The sequence below is a fragment of the Echeneis naucrates genome, chromosome 10 (assembly GCF_900963305.1).
Source record: "Echeneis naucrates chromosome 10, fEcheNa1.1, whole genome shotgun sequence".
NCBI classification, from domain to species: domain Eukaryota; kingdom Metazoa; phylum Chordata; class Actinopteri; order Carangiformes; family Echeneidae; genus Echeneis; species Echeneis naucrates.
In genome coordinates this window covers 25,775,023-25,791,385 of record NC_042520.1, presented here as the reverse complement: position 1 = coordinate 25,791,385, position 16,363 = coordinate 25,775,023, and the positions used below count along the sequence as shown (strand labels likewise).

Here is a 16,363-nt window from a genome sequence, read left to right as displayed (position 1 = left end):
CTATAGGCCTAGGCTGCTGGGGGAAGGACTGAGCTTCTCTCTCTCTGTCTCTCCCTGTCACCCTCTCTCCCTCTTTCTCTCTAACTCCCTCCTTGCATGCGCTGATAAAAACCATCCTTCTTAAAAAAAAAAAAAAAAACAAAAAACAAAAAAAAACCAAAACAAAACAAAACAGTTTCACCCAGTTCTAAGCATTTATACTGCATTTACTAACCATGTTCTGCCAAAGTCTCTGTCTCTCCCAGTTCCTCTCCTCTCTCTCCCTGTCCTCATCCTGCAGGTGGTGACTCATCTCCATCCCATGTTCCTGCAACACCTGCTGGTCCCATATAGCATGAATTCTGTATTACAGCTCAACTCCATGAACTTCATGCAACAACATGTTCCTGCCTACACCCCCCCCCCCCCCCCCCAATGCCTGTCTCTCTCTCTCTCTCTCTCTCTCTCTCTCTCTCCCACTCTCAACCCAACCGGTCGAGGCAGATGGCCGCCCCCCCTGAGCCTGGTTCTGCTCGAGGTTTCTGCCTCTTAAAGGAAGTTTTTCCTTGCCACTGTTGCCAAGTGCTTGCTCATCAGGGGATCTGTTGGGTCTCTTTAAATAAATTTATAAAGAGTTTGGTCTAGACCTGCTCTATATGTAAAGTGCCTTGATGTAACTTTGTTATGATTTGGCGCTATACAAATAAATCTGATTTGATTTGATCTGATTTATTTTAAAATACCTTTTTGTAACCCAAATGTTTCAAATTTGGCCCACTTGGTTCGTAACCGAAGCAGTGCTTGTATGACAGACAGTGCTGCATGCAGCCCGATTCGAGTTTCTCATTCTCACTGTTTCTTCACTGTCATTTTTTTTCCCTGTCAGCTTGGTATAATACAAATTAAGCTGTAAATAAGGGACAAACGATCTAAATCCTGTAGAATTTAATAATGCAATAAAATGAGTAAAGAAAAGTACAAGTCAATGCTAAAGACCAAATGTCTTTAGAATATCAGATTAAAGCAGCCTGTAAAACATTGAACATACTGCTTTCTACTGTTGAGCACACTGGTTCTCCATACTGCTGTTAGAACTGACATGAATCGTCTCCACTCCTCTTGGTTTCGTCACTCTGTCGTGTTTGTTTTGTTGACTGTTCTCGTCCTGGTTCTGCGCCGCTTCCTTTACAGGAGAACTTCAAGGAACCAACACAGAAATGTCATTATTCAACGTCTTTTCTTAATCCTGTCATCAAGTGAGATTTAATTAGTTTTAGTTTTAACTCTGATTCAACAGTTAAAATCACTTGTGAAATTTTAATGTCACCATTCTGGCACCTACTGAAGCTGGTTAACATCCAGGGTTGTCTTTGCTTATCTCACATGGTAACCTAATAACCTGAAATGAGTGTGAAATTGGTTGTCACCTTGTCCAGGGAACTCTTGAGTTCAACACAGGCAAAATGGACAGGACCATTTTAATATGATACAAGAAGAAAAAAAGGATATGGGCAGGTAAATTCAGTTACAGTGATGTCATATCCTAAATTGATCAGGGTCATATGCGTACTGTCAGGGAGCTGTAGGATTGAGGACTTTTAAAATGTGGACTTGTTATGGACTTTTAAGTGGTTGGCAATGTTGTAAGGAGGTTTTGATCTGAGTCAGAGCAGTTAAATAGGCCCAGGTCTGCGATTGAGCCAAGCTACAGACAGGAATTAGATCAACTACTGCAAGACCATACACTGACCTGGGATTGGGGATCACAAAAGGGCCATCCACACATATCTTCACACACTTTGATGGCTGTGGCTCAGTTGGCCCTGGACCTGTGATAGTCATAGAAGTCTTATCAGTGAAACTAGCTCAATTTTTTGTCAGTATTTTGCGTTCATGTTGTCATTTTACTTAACCATATTTTCAATCTTAGCACACCTTGTGTGGAGCTCAGGCCCACAGTTGTAGAACAAGTATCAGCCTCAGTGCCTGCAGTCTGATTATGTGTATCCATCTCCATGGTGACTGCCTGCTCCCCCTTTCTAAGGGTGGTGTCCTCAGAGAAGGGTACAATGTCCACAGGAAGTTTCTCTTTATTTTTCTTCTGGATCAGATTGCTTTTTACTTTTAAGGATAAAATAACACCAGTCAAACATTTTCAACATGCCTGCAACCAAACAGTTAGCATTTCTTTGTCCCCATCCCTCTGAGACACCAAGCCAACAAGCACATGTTGGTCTAGTTTTATCCTACTGACCTTTGGGTTCATATTTGTGCTGAAGTGCCTCCACTCGTAGCTGTAGTTTGATTTTGTCACTCTGAGTCTACAGCAGAAAGAAACAGGTCCAGAAACATCAGTGAAGTGTAGCTCTCCATTTGAGGGAGTAATGTGGGATGGAAATATTTTTTATTATGAACAATCAGCAAATATGATGATCAACATGAACTTAAATAAGAAATAACAATTTGTTCTTTTTTTCTTCTTCTTAGGCCCACAGAAAATCTGGCCTAAATTTCAGCGATGATTGACAACTTAAACAAATAGAAAATCCAATCAAACTTATTTAAACAGTGCCAAATTTGAACAACGGTGCATCAAGGCACTTTACACAGAGAGCAGGTCTAGACCCACCTCTTTATGGAGTTGCTAAAGAAAACCCTCCAACATATCCATTGAAGAGCAAGCAATTGGCGACAGTGGCAAGGAAAAACCTCCTTTAAGAGGCAGAAACCTCTGATTGCAACCTTCTAACACTAAATGTGTACAAGTAAATATTAGCAGTAGGGGAAATATGGAAAGAAGCAACAATGGTGAATGATTAGTAGCGTGTAATGACAACAGAGTCCTGGGAATATATTTAAATTAAAAAAATAAATAAAATAGAGTTGCATTTTATGCAAGTTAATGTTTTTGGTCTGGGTACCGGAGTGCAAAACTTCAGTGTCGTGAGATCACTTGCACCCAGGACCCCAAGCCGCCCACTGGTCACTTTTTTTTTTTTAAGTGTGTGTGTTTTGTTTTGTATTTTTTTAAATAGTGGTGGAGCTTTGAAAGCATGGTGGACATAACATGATTAACAATTAACAGGCAGTTGGTCTTCAAGCAGACCACCCTGATTCACCACTATCTGTTTTTCATCTTATTTTTTGTAGTAAAAAATGTTGATGGTTATTGGTAATGTGGTGAGGTAAAGGTAAGCATTTTATTTAGAAAATGTAGCAAAGTAAAAGTAGAAGTTGCCTTACTAAATAAACTCAAGTATAAATACCACCCAAAACAAGTATTATTAACTAAGTATTATTTCTTTGTTACACAACTATCCACAAGTCATAACAAAGCAGACAAAATAGTTCCACACCACTGAATTAGTGGCTCGCAATTTTTGTATTCTGCAGCATCTCTGAGCACTTTTCATATTCTTTATGGAGGCTTGAAGCAGTTTTTCTACTCAGGCCATTTTGTAGTTTAAAGCAAGTTTAAAGATATTAATAATGGCAGAGCCTAGGTTGCTTTTTGATTGCATTGTGACAAGTTTTTTTTTTTTCTTTTTCTGAGAAGCAAATAAAGCAAATAAAATACAAACATTGATTTACTTGAACCGTCTTGAATCTAATATATTAAATTTTATAGGAGAAGGTTCCACAAACTTGGCAAACAATTTTTTAGAAGTTTGTAGGTACTGACATATTTGTGGGCATTCTTGGTATTTTTTCTGAAATTCTATTGTGTCAATCAAAATTAAGAAATATAACATGATTACCATGGTCAACATTTTAACCTACAGATAGTAATTCAACCTTGCTCCAGAGTATACTCTGGAGATTGTGAAGATGAAGCACCCAAGAAGTTCAAGGCAGACTGTCCCTAAAACTTCACCAACATCCCACATGCTTTTAGTGTGGCCCAATCTTTTTGTGTATTCTGTAGGAATCCTGAGAATTTCTCATATTCTTTATCGGGGCTGAAGCAGTTTTGTTACAATCTATTTTCACCAGATTAAGATAAGCAAAGGACGAAGTCATTAGACCTTCAGAAATACTACTTAAACTGTAGCAATTAAACTGAACATTAGTAATTAAATGTATAGACAGCGATTAAACACAGAGACCCAGTAATTAAACCTACATACAGTGTCCTAAGACACAGACAGCATTTAAACTGTTAATATCTACAGACACAGTAAATAAACTGACTGTCAGCCTTTCAACCTACTGACAGTAATTAAACCTAACCCAAACACTAATTGAAGCAACAGACCCTGTAATTAAACCTACACACATGCTAATGAAACCTAATAACACAAATTAAGCTAATCAATTAAACCTAATGAAAGTAATTAGACCTAAAGATACAGTAAATAAACCTAGAGACAGTGGTTAAACATAACGTCCCAGTAATTACACCTGCAGACAGTGTTTTAAGACGTAAACATCATTTAAACTGGTAGTATTGAACCCTCACCTGTTTGAGCATTCTTTCACACATGAAGAGTTTCCTCTCCAGTTCCAGAGATCTTTGACTCTCTGACAAGGACTTCATCCTCTGCATAGAAAGCTCATCTCCTAGACGCTCTGCATCCTTACTGAAGACACACAACAACAGTGAGCTTATGCATGTTGATAAAGGCAAAGACGCACCTCTTTAAACTGTAAATGTTGGTGGGACAATCACTTACCTAATTTTTTTCACAAACTGACGATTCAATAAATAAACTAAATTAACAATTAGTTCATAGTGCTAGGCTACAGCTGACACTGATCACTGTCTAAAATAATAAGCAGCATTAATTTCTATCCTTTCTAGTTTAGAAGATTTACCTGGCGTATGGCTGCTAACTGGTGTCCCTCCAAATCAGTAGATATCTAACATGACATAGGTAATACAACCAGACAACTCACACAGTGCTGTTGAGCTTCATCTTCAGCAGGTCAATGTAATAGGTTTCATCTTGGCCATTGCTGATCTCTGTTGGAACCGGATAAGCTGGCTGAGACTTCAGTATCATCTACACGTGTGCGCACACACAAAAAAAATGTTGCATTGAGCAGTCTACAGCCAATGGGATAACAACCCTTGCTTACAAACTTTATTTTGACAATCATATTAATTAGATATTAAATATTCGTGGATGATCAGATGTAAGTCAGCAGCAGCTCAACAGAAAAACATATTCCTCCCTTCAGAAGCTCCATAGACCTTTTACACAACCACTTTGACATACACTACCAGTAAAAAGTTGGGACACACACTCTCATTCAAATGAATAGGAACATGTTTCCAAACTTCTGACTGGTAGTGCAGATGAGGACCATAAGTCTTTAGCTAAGCTAACAAAGAGGCTCGGTAATGATCGAAACACCGAGATCACAGCTACAAGATGCTACAAGGAGTTGCCATCTCAGGGGTTCTGGGCTTAACCTCAGTGATGGGGAGAAGCTGACAGCAAGAAGGAGTCAGAGCATAATTGCTGCCCCTTCACAATGACAGCTGCAATTCAGGTGGTTCCTGAGTCTGAGTCTGCCAGGGAAGAAGGTAGTAAAATTAGATACAGACCACACATATTACATGCCTCAGGATCTCAATGGAGGAGCTTGAAAGTGTTGTTGGAGAGAGTTGAGATGTCTAAACTGCCCTGGTGCCACTGTGACCAGCTTGTCTTTCAGTTCTGACTATGCACCCCTGCCAGTAGACATGCATTTATAAAATGACTGCTGTCTTCATAGCCATAGTAAAAACTCCAGAGTCTTGGAGCAATGTAATAGTAGACCAGCTCCTCCTACTTCCCCTGGTAATCCTTTAATTAGCAATACCCATTAGCACGTACCACGTACCAGCACTCTGAGGGTACTGAGTCTCAGGCACTGTGAAACATCAGACATTTCTATAAGCACACACAGCAGACAGCCAGCAGACTGAGGAGATATTCACCAACTTAGTATTGTGACAACCAAAAAAGAGTTACAATCAGCTGCTAAGGGGATATGTAGGGAGATCTTTCTGACATGCTGTGTCCAAAAAGTACCATGGATTAGCATTTGCATTTAGCTGGCACTTACTGACACACATGTAAAAGCACTTATGCTCTGGAACACTGTTATGGCTGGTGATGGGTCAAACAATACTGAAGTGTCAGTGCACTTGTCAAACAGAATAAGCAACACCATGTGTCTATACGTGCATCCCCATAAGAACACACATGACCAATACAGCTGTTGTGTCGTGTTGCATTAATTAATTCTTTTTTTACCCCTAACTACTATGTCACAGTGCTGTGTTGCAGTGAGGCTCCAAATTGTGTTTATCACGAAGCGCAGTTTTCGACTCGTTTGTGTTGTGAGGTCCGCAAAGGGGGGGGGTGGAGATTCCCCCATTCTCCCACATCCCTCCGACTTTAAGGAGAAAATGAGGAGCCCTGAGCCTATCCCATCAGTTGTTATGGGAACAACATTGGATGAACTTAGCTGTCACTTAGCTGTTTCTGGATAGCAGGGAAAATATTTTTGACATAGTCATATTATTTTGGTTATTATATCAAATTAACTGTAATATATACACTTCTCTTCCATCCAGCAGATGTCGCAATTAAGTGACACACCAACACATTGTCAACACTGTCAACACATGGAAATTTTCCACACACATCATGAGGTGTCATCTACCCATCATCAGCTATGGCTAAACTGGACAAAAACACGGTAAACAGAAATTATCAACACCCTACTCACCCTCTCTTTGTGCGAAGCAAAACTAAAATCAGGCTGGTGCAGGTGATATCAAGCAGACAGTCATTCAACTGCAGTGCCAAACACAGCTCTGCCCACACATCTCTAGATACCCATTACCCCGATGAGAAAGTGATAACACAAGTCACTGCTCCTACAGATACATTCTCCACTAAAATGTATCTACAGCTAAGGTCAATTTGATTTGGACTTGATAAGGTAAGACAGGACTTAACCCATGAATGGGAAATTCTGTCTTACAGCAGCAACCACAGGAATAGCAGTCCAAGAATAGAACAAGGAATAGAAGTACAAGAAATGTAAAGTGGCAGTGGTAATAGTTAAAAGATGTAATGTAATAAAGTGACATAAAATATAAGAAAATACAAAAGAGGCTCAAACTGTGAGGTTCAGAAATGTTAAAAAGCATAGTGTATGTGGATAGGGTAGTGAAGATAAAGCATAAAGCTTGTCAGTAGTGCAAATAAATTTAATACTCCAGAGTACAGATTTTATTGCTGTGACAGAGTGGTGTTGTGCAGTCTGATAGCTGCTGGAATGAATGACCTACACTAGCGCTCCTTCTTGCACCAAACTAAATCAAGCTAAAATAAGCACTCACCTCCAACTTCTCTAGTCTCTGTAGTTTACTAGTAAGATTCTGGATTTCCCCATTCTTCTCTAAGAGCATGGATTGGAGTCTCTCCATCTGAGCAGGGTCTGCCCTGGAACCCTGGAGTTGCATCAGAGTAGCTATCTGAACCTAGAACACAGTCACATGATTATAAACAAACCAGAGTATGTTTTTATGGTCATTGCATTCATCCAGTTGCCCCTGTGACCCTCAGTACCTTCATGCGTTGCAGCTGTTGTTTGCTGAAGACATGTTGTTTCTGCAAGGACTGATACTGGACCTTAATACTGATCAGCTGTCTCTCCATCTCAGCACGTTTGTCCTCCAACTGCAAAAGAAAAAACACATTCACACAGAGTCACATTTTTTTCCCATTTATTTTCACCAATTTGCCTTGTATGTTAAACATTTTGATACAAGATGACATTCTCTTGGTCTAACCTCAGCAAACAGGGAATTCCCTTTACTGTTGGGGTCCTGTGCCTGTTGTAGAACTTGGTCCAATTGGATCTGGAGGTCTCGGTTCATTTCACGAGATTTCTGTTTCATGACAAAGAAACATAATATGAGCAAACACAAAAATAAAGAGACTAATACAGACCAAGAGACCAGGACCAGACACACACAGCTCCATGTGCATCATGAGCAGCTGACAAATCAGCAGAGAGGGTGTGATGTCTGGTAGGATCTACAAGGCAAAAATAGGTCTCAGGTGAGAGGCCAGACAAAGAATGGTTCTAAAGACTCATTGGAAGACAGAGGAGGGAGGAAGGTTACCATGCCCAGAGCATGACATGTTGTTGCTGGGGACTCCTGAAGCAGTTGTGAGGTACTGACAGGCCCAAAGGGCAGCAGCCATGGCTGTGGCAGAGATTAGAACAGCGGGTGGAGGAGGAGTTTGTGAGGCCATTAAGGACTTTCAGATGACCCCAAGGTGTTTCTTGAAGACTGTCCGTCACCTCAGGAGGAGGAGACGAGAGCATCCGAGCTTTGTACAGTGAGAACAGCACTCTGTTAAACTCCACTAAGGAGCTGATATGACGGTTAAAGAGCCCTTTGGGGAACTTCTTATTCCCCCTAATGCACCCTCTCTAATGGAAACAGGGCCAGAGAATGATGAGAAATCATCGTCAATTTCCCTGGGTGAAGTCACTGAAGTAGTTTAACTCCACAGTGGCAAAGCTCCAGGGGTTGATGAGATACCCCTGCAATGGATCTGGGTGTTGAGGGCTGTCATGGTTGACACACCTTTTCAACATTGCGTGCAAGTTCTTGACTCAGGTCTAAAAGAATTATGGAATAATACACAAACTTAAAATACAAAATAATTTTGGGATATTTTTAATCAAAAGAGCCATGCAGACAGAGGTCCTGCAGCCTTTGATTCCATTAGTTTTTTCAAAATGGAAATACTTTTGACTTTTTTTTTGTCTTTGTTTATTAGTTTTTACTGTATTATTTTATTACAGTGTTATTTCTGACAGAAATAAATCATAATAAATTAATCAAAATAGCTAAAGAATGTCCATGTGATTTTATGTATTAGGTCATTAGTAGTGTTGTGAAATTAATTAATGCATAATAATCATGATAATCGTGAAACTGTGATTATTCCTCAGACTATAATCGTACAATTATAATCTATAATCGTTGCTTCCCTGCCACCCGACCAGCTCTTTAGTCTCGCAGGTATCCTTGAGAGGGGCAGGAGAATACAATCTCCCAGTCCACATATGCTTTGAGGATCTGGAGAAGGTGTACGATCTGGTTCCCTGGGATTTTCTGTGGGAGGTACTGTGGGAGTATGGGGTGAGAGCCATCCAATCCATATATGCCCAAAGAAAGAGCTTGAATGAGTCCTTGCCTCAGGTAAGGGAGCTCAAGTATCTCAGGGTTTTGTTCACGAGCACGAGACTGACCGGAGAATCAGGGCAGCTGGTGCGGTGCTGCATTCACTGTAAAAAGGTAGCCAAACCAGAAGGTAAAGTTCTCAATCTACTTGTCAATCTTAGTTTTTACTCTCCCCTATGGTCATAATTGATGGGTAATGACAAAAGTAAAAAAAATTGCGGCTACAAGCAGCCGAAATGGGCTTTCTCTGCAGGGTGGCTGGGGTCTCCCTTAGAGAAATGGTGAAAAGCTCAGTCATTCAGGAGAGACCTGGAGTAGAGTCGCTGCGCCTTTGCGTGGAAGGGAGCCAGCTGAGGTGGTTTGGGCATCTGATAAGGATGCCACCAGGGCATCTTCCTAGGAAGGTGCTCCTGGCACGTCCAACTGGGAAGAGATCTCAGGGCAGATCCAGGGTCAAGTGGAGAGATTATATCTCCTCACAGGCCTGGGAGCGCCCCGGGATCCATCAGTCAGAGTTAGGCAAGATTGCCGGGAAAAAGGAAGTCTGGAGCTCGTTGCTAAAATTGTTACCCCCACAAAATGACTTTGGATAAGTGGTTGAAGATGGATGGATGGATGGATGTATGTACAGTTGTAGTTTCATGGATCTTTACATACCTCTAAGGCATTAAACCAGGAAATAGCCTCTTTCTCTCTATCCTCCTTCTCCTCTGTGATTCGTTCCAGGTGACGCTGTAGACTCCTGTTGGTTAGCTCCAGGTGTTGCTCCTTGTCCTGAGACTCCTGCAGAGTCTGCTCCAATTCCACCTGTTAGACAAAGAAAATCACCCTCCACCCAGGGAGAACAATAAGTCCACTTTGGCAAGCTAGTAATGATGACATTTGTGGTCAGAGCTGTAGTTAAGACCAGATATGAGTAAGCTATTGAGACTGATGAAAAGTTGCACTCCCTCACCTTAACAGTTTCCAGGTCCATGATCTTTATCTGTACCTCCATCACCTCAGACGTCATAGATCTCTGGCCGTGTTCATTAAGAGCTTGAAGTTCCTCCATTTTGTTGTTCAGAGCCTCAGTCTGCACCTCCAGTTTGTGTTTTAGCTGTTTCTCACTGAGTTGCGATTCATCCAGAGCTGACTGCAATCTCAGCATCTAAGAACATGATCACAAAAAAATAGGAGAATTAATGAAAAATAGAGGTGACAAACACAAACTGTTCAGAATAAAGCGAGCTCATTTAAGAAACACCCTCTTTCTCATAAATTGTAATTGTTTAGTTAATGTAAACATACACATTATATATGTATGTATGTATATCATACGTACAAATGATAGCTCAATCAAGGCACAGTGGTCTGTAACTAGATAAAGAAAAAAACAACAAACAAACAAGTGGATGAGACCTTTTTTCCTAAATGTAGATTGCCATTTTCACTCAGCATCCTCATAGATGAACCACAGGCAAAGGGATTTATTGTCTTTCGGCAGAGGATGCAGATCATAGGACACTTTACATCCATAATCAGCTCTCGCACACGGCTGATGTTCAAAACAGTATGTATGTAAACTTTGTGTATGTATGTATGTATGTATGTATGTATGTAAACCCTCTATGTAAACTTTGCGTTTATACCAGTTTTTACAATAGTCCCTAACCACACAGGAGACCCCAGTCTTCCTTGAAGCCATTACTTAAACAAACAAACAAACAAACAAACAAAAAAAACACATCATAAATATCTCTCTGTATCTGCGGTAGACACAAGTTAGCTAATAGTTACACAGTGGTCAAGCGTGCTGGACAGGAAGTGTCGCACAATAAACCGGAAGTTGGTTGCGTTCTGTCTGGCCTCCTTGCTTCCGTGAAAAATAAGGTGCATATACATTTGTGTTCAAAATAATAGCAGTCCAACATGAATAACCTGTTTTTGGTAGAAATTACATTACTGCATGGCAAATAATTTACCAGTTGCTGTAGTAGGGTCATAGAAAACCAACAGAGCCAACATTCATGATATGTATGCTCCTCAGTCTGTGTAATTGAATAATGAATTGAAGTTGCGTGTTCAAAAAAATAGCAGTGTGTAGTTCAATTAGTGAAGTCATTCAATCTGTGAAAAAACAGGTGTCAATCAGGTGGCCCTTATTTAAGGATGAAGCCAGCACATGTTGCTCATGCATTTCTCTCTGAAAACCTGAGAAAAATGGGTCGTTCCAGACATTGTTCAGAAGAAAAACGTACTTTGATTAAAATGTTGATTAATGAAGGGAAAACGTATAAAGAAGTGCAGAAAATGATGGGCTGCTCGGCTAAAATGATCTCCAATGCTTTAAAATGGAAAGCAAAACCAGAGAGACGTGGAAGAAAACGGAAGACTACCATTCGAATGGATCGAAGAATAGCCAGAATGGTGAAAACTCAGCCAATGATCAGCTCCAGGATGATCAAAGACAGTCTGAAGTTACCTGTGAGTACTGTGACAATTAGAAGACGCCTGTGTGAAGCTAATCTATCAGCAAGAAGCCCCCGCAAAGTCCCACTGTTAAAAAAAAGACATGTGCTGAAGAGGATACAATTTGCCAAAGAACACATTGGCTGGCCAAAAGGGAAATGGAGAAACATTTTGTGGACGGATGAGAGTAAGATTGTTCTCTTTGGGTCTAAGGGCCGCAGACAGTTTGTCAGACGACCCCCAAACACTGAATTCAAGCCACAGTACACTCTGAAGACAGTGAAGCATGGTGGTGCAAACATCATGATATGGGGATGTTTCTCTTACTATGGTGTCGGGCCTATTTATCGCATACCAGGGATCATGGATCAGTTTGGATACATCAAAATACTTGAAGAGGTCATGTTGCCTTATGCTGAAGAGGAAATGCCCTTGAAATGGGTGTTTCAACAAGACAACGACCCCAAACACACCAGTAAGCGAGCAGCTTCTTGGTTCCAGACCAACAAAATTAAAGTCATGGAGTGGCCAGCCCAATCCCCAGACCTTAATCCGATAGAAAACTTGTGGGGTGACATTAAAAATACTGTTTCTGAGGCAAAACCAAGAAATGCAGAGGAATTATGGAACGTTGTCAAATCATCCTGGGCTGGAATACCTGTTCACAGATGCCAGAAGTTGGTCGACTCCATGCAACACAGATGTGAAGCGGTTCTCAGAAACAGTGGCTATACAACTAAATATTAGCTTAGTGATTCATAGGAATGCTGAATCCTGGATATTTTTCAGTTTATACAGTAAATATTTGAGTTTGTAAAGTAAAATGCAGACACTGCTATTTTTTTGAACAGCCCAATGTTCATTTTTCTTCATTTTCTGTCAAGTGAGTAAAGAATTTCTGCTTTTTTCTTCATGTTTTGATTTAGAATATAATGTGCAGTGTCCCCAATGCATGGAAATAAAAACCATGATAAGGATTTTGGGCTTTACTCAATTTTTTAAACAGACTGCTATTATTTTGAACACAACTGTACTAGGCTAAAGCCCTGAAAAAAAAAAAGGGTACAGTAGAGGTAAGTGAACCTTGTTGTGGAGGTCATTGAGTGTGAAGCTGTGGCTCCGCTCCAGATGTTCCTGTTGTTCCTCAAGCTGCAGTTTCTGTTGGGTCTTCAGACAGTCATATTCTGACTGCAGTGACTCCAACATTCGAGTCTTCAAGTCCACTTCCTTTTGCAGTGAGTACTTGTCCTGCTCCAGGGCCTGTGACACACATCACATTGGGACAGGTAGGAGGCTTTCTGCATAATTGCCTGAACTGACCACTAACTGTTTTATCTGGAAGACACACTTCCTAAAATAACTGTTGACATCACCAGGGATGGCAGGAGTTGGTGGAGTGGTTATCTTTAAGATAGAACACTGTGACTATCTCAGGGTTCTTGTACCATTTTAATACTAAATTTTAATGCCTTGTAAGACCTCAACAAATAAAATGTAGACCTTTTTTGGATTATTTATTTATTTATTTACTTTAAGACAATTTAAACATGGCCCCCGCTGTGGCTAGCTGTTGCCACATAGCGCTGGTGCTTTCCTCCTTTAATATGCGACCAAACGGCTTTGAGACCCACGGTCCCTAATGGAAAACTCTTTTTGCAAAATTTGCACATTGCCTCGTTGTTTTCAGCCAGTGCCAACCACCTCCTAAATGCATCCTCTTCCATCCATTAGTCATTAAATTTGCACTTCCCCATCTTCGACGTCAGTCTGTCGCTCACATACCGTAAAACGGCTATTAATCGTGGAGTCTCTCATTTATTACATGGCCTTTGTACTGAGTTAATCAAACAAATACACACTATTTTTTTTACGGTCAACTACTGTGCTTTCCCATCAGCATTAAACGCACCGCCTGGAAATTTAATACCTATAGTGAATTTATGGTGAATTTAGGGTAAGTTAAGGCATTAATTTAAATTTAAGACATTTTAAGACTTTCTAAGGACCTGCAGGAACCCTTTATCTGTGTAGGTAGTCACAGTGTTCTGTCACTATAAATGAGAAAAAAATTAGTGAGGTTTCGATTTTTGTTTTCCCAACAGTGAGAACTGTGTCATACCTCAAGCGCGTTGGTCATCTCTACTCTCTCTTCATCCAGTCTGTTCTGCAGTTCCATCTGCTGGTTGAGGAGGTCTAGACCGGCCTGAGCAGCCTGATGGACCTGCTCCTCCCTCTCCTTCAGCTGGCTCCGGAGAAGCTGGATTTCCTCCACTGCTGCCATCTGAAAACAGGAGTAAGAAGAGATGTTTGTAAAATCTGCTGTATGCACTAGAGATGAGGGCTGCTTCAGATCAGCATAGCTATAAAGGGAAAAAACAATACTTAGGTATAGGTAATAGGTATTTTACCTATTAAGTATCAGTGTAATATTGCACAGGGTTAAAAAAAATGTGTGTGTATTGGTGGTTGGTTGTGCTGATACTGTGACTCTTCATAGATTAGTAAAAATGCTTTTTCTTTGAATTTTTATGTGATATTCAGAAATCTGGGAGATATTTAAAGTTAATTATTTTCCATTTGTACTTGCTTTTCTTGTTGTCTCTATAAGAACTTGCAAATTTGTGGTTTAACTACCTGTGTTGGGGGGTTTTGGAAAAGGAGAGTACTCTGTGGTAAGCTTGAGTTTTTGCCAGAAAGAGGACCTCAGGTGTTGGGGATCTTTATTGTTGAGGAAACACTGATATCTGAGCCAGCATACAAAGCCTCATTGATGTTCCTATTCTGACTGACAACTGCTCAGTACGAAGACACAACCGCAAAAGTATCAGATTTTCCAGACTGTCGAGGAAAAAAAATGCAGAACGGAAAATAAATCAATTTTTTCTGACCTCTTAAAGCAAAAATCCCTGAATGTAGGTACATTGCCCGTAAGTGTTTACTTGTCACCTCAGCATTATACGGTCTGTGGGTGTGACTACAGTTGCCACAGCTTCAGCAGTAAGGTCTTGTCTTCTGTTATAAAATGTTTTTGACCACAGGTTAGGGTTAGGGTCAGTATTCTCTCTGACACGCACAAATTTGAGGCAAAGGTTGAGACTTGTTTTTAACCAACGGCCGTCATTAACGTAATTCCGAGAATGAAATCAATCCTCGAACCAGACTTTTCATTAGCAGCCTAACCAACTCCGACAGTAATGGCACACTTGAAACTTTCCCAGTTTATTTTTATCACTTAATGGACGTTAACGGTTTGAGGTTTCTAAAGGTGCTGACAGTTACAAACGTTACAAAATGTACATGGTGGAAAAAAAAATACGCGTTTACCTCGTCTGTGTAACAGTCTTCTATCGCACGAACCGCCAATTTGGTAAATTTGAACCGAACGCAGTTTGCAAAGAATTATCGCGACACCACAGTGGCTGGATGAGAGTCGTGGATGATTGGGCAGCGAAGGACCAGGGGCGGAGCATTGGAAAAATAAATATCTCTATTTATACTGACAGATGGAGTCAAATGGAGGAAGAATTGTATGGCGACACATTAGTGCCAAAAAGCACTAAAACATACACGCATAGATATTAACTGAGAGCGCGCAAATTATATCTGCTCGCGCGGACTCAAAGGAAACTGCTCCCCAAGCGAGGAAAAAGTGCTGCGAGCGAAGAAGAATGTATGACCAGTGAGCCAAAAAAAAGAAAAAAACAAAAAACAAAACACTCCCGGGAAGTGGGTTTCTGCACTCTCGCTCGAAACTCTGCTGTGATTGGTTGTTTCTGAAGAGCGAGATTTGATTGACACCCCTTCCATCAAACACAATGTTGCCTGGTCCGCTTATTATAAGCGACTTTGTGCTCGTTGTTCTGTAAAGTCGCTTGTAAAATATCGTCAGCCGCGGATTGCGGGTTTTTGAGCTTGTTATTTAAAGTGTGGTTGCTTATTTTTGCTTGCTTTGTTCCGTGTATGAACCCCTTCTGATTCTATCCCAGCTCTCCACAATTACACTAAAGCTGAAGTTTGTCATTTTCCCTTAAAGTAACTGTCCTCAAACCGTGCGCCGGGACCGCGCTGGCACCATAAAGCGCAAAACTAAAAAACAAAACAAAACAAAAAAAAAAAACCCCAAAGCACCAACAACAGCAACTATCAAAAATAAACAAATTAAATTGGAGAGCTTTTTCCCTTCGTCTCAATAAAAGATTAATATCTTTTTCTTTTATGTTTAACCATTATATGCTGCAATAAAAATCCACTCCACTGCAGTCTTTATACAATCTTTATTTTTATATACTTTTACAACCGTGTTTTTCCTTTTACTTAAACTTTAATTTAAAGCAGGGGTTTCATTCTCGGAAGGAAGCCCCTCAGTCTAGGGCAATGTAAAACTTGCTTGACTCTGGAGAGTGACACAGATGTTCGACCAGCTTCCAGCTCATGTCAAGCACGTGCCTTGGCTTGTTGACCAACCATACCAATTTCCTCCAAGCGGATTATAACATTTTATGTTTTCTTCTGGACCTTGGTAAAGTTGAACGTCCCAAAAACTAAAACTGTTTGTGTTGATGATTTGGGAATATGCAGTTGTTTGGAAATGGCTCCAAGAAACATTTCTAAATTGTGTAAATCTACAATTATGAATCACATCTGCACTGAGCTCCTTGGACTTTCTCATTGTACCGTGCGTCAGTCAATCCAGTGAGTGGATGTTAAGCAAACCATTTTTATGTAGGC

At 40.5% G+C, this 16,363-nt stretch overlaps 1 protein-coding gene across 2 annotated transcripts; it reads right to left on the bottom strand.

The window, feature by feature from the left end:
• Positions 1-269: 269 nt before the first annotated feature.
• Positions 270-15,026, bottom strand: spdl1 (spindle apparatus coiled-coil protein 1). Of its 2 annotated transcripts, XM_029512697.1 has the most exons (15): positions 14,960-15,026; positions 13,755-13,916; positions 12,719-12,895; positions 10,140-10,334; positions 9,842-9,991; positions 7,775-7,873; positions 7,551-7,661; positions 7,322-7,462; positions 4,876-4,982; positions 4,439-4,559; positions 2,234-2,300; positions 1,915-2,100; positions 1,730-1,808; positions 1,028-1,175; positions 270-316 (listed from the first exon to the last, which is right to left on the bottom strand). In XM_029512697.1, the coding sequence occupies exons 2-14, from the start codon at positions 13,914-13,916 to the stop codon at positions 1,034-1,036; spliced, it is 1,737 nt and encodes a 578-aa protein (XP_029368557.1). In that variant the 5' UTR covers positions 14,960-15,026; the 3' UTR covers positions 270-316; positions 1,028-1,033. The 2 variants fall into 2 exon arrangements, with proteins under 2 accessions (XP_029368557.1, XP_029368556.1); XM_029512696.1 differs by lacking the exon at positions 270-316 and having other exon boundaries at positions 916-1,175.
• Positions 15,027-16,363: the final 1,337 nt, after the last annotated feature.

What these genes read in the sequence shown, in the direction of transcription:
- spdl1 (XM_029512697.1), bottom strand. Translation starts at nt 13,916, where the DNA reads ATGGCAGCAGTGGAGGAAATCCAGCTTCTCCGGAGCCAGCTGAAGGAG. An exon ending in AGATGACCAACGCGCTTGAG is followed by an intron (nt 12,896 to 13,754) that starts GTATGACACAGT and finishes TGTGTGTCACAG; the next exon opens with GCCCTGGAGCAGGACAAGTA. An exon ending in CCTGGTTTAATGCCTTAGAG is followed by an intron (nt 7,874 to 9,841) that starts GTATGTAAAGAT and finishes GTCATGAAACAG; the next exon opens with AAATCTCGTGAAATGAACCG.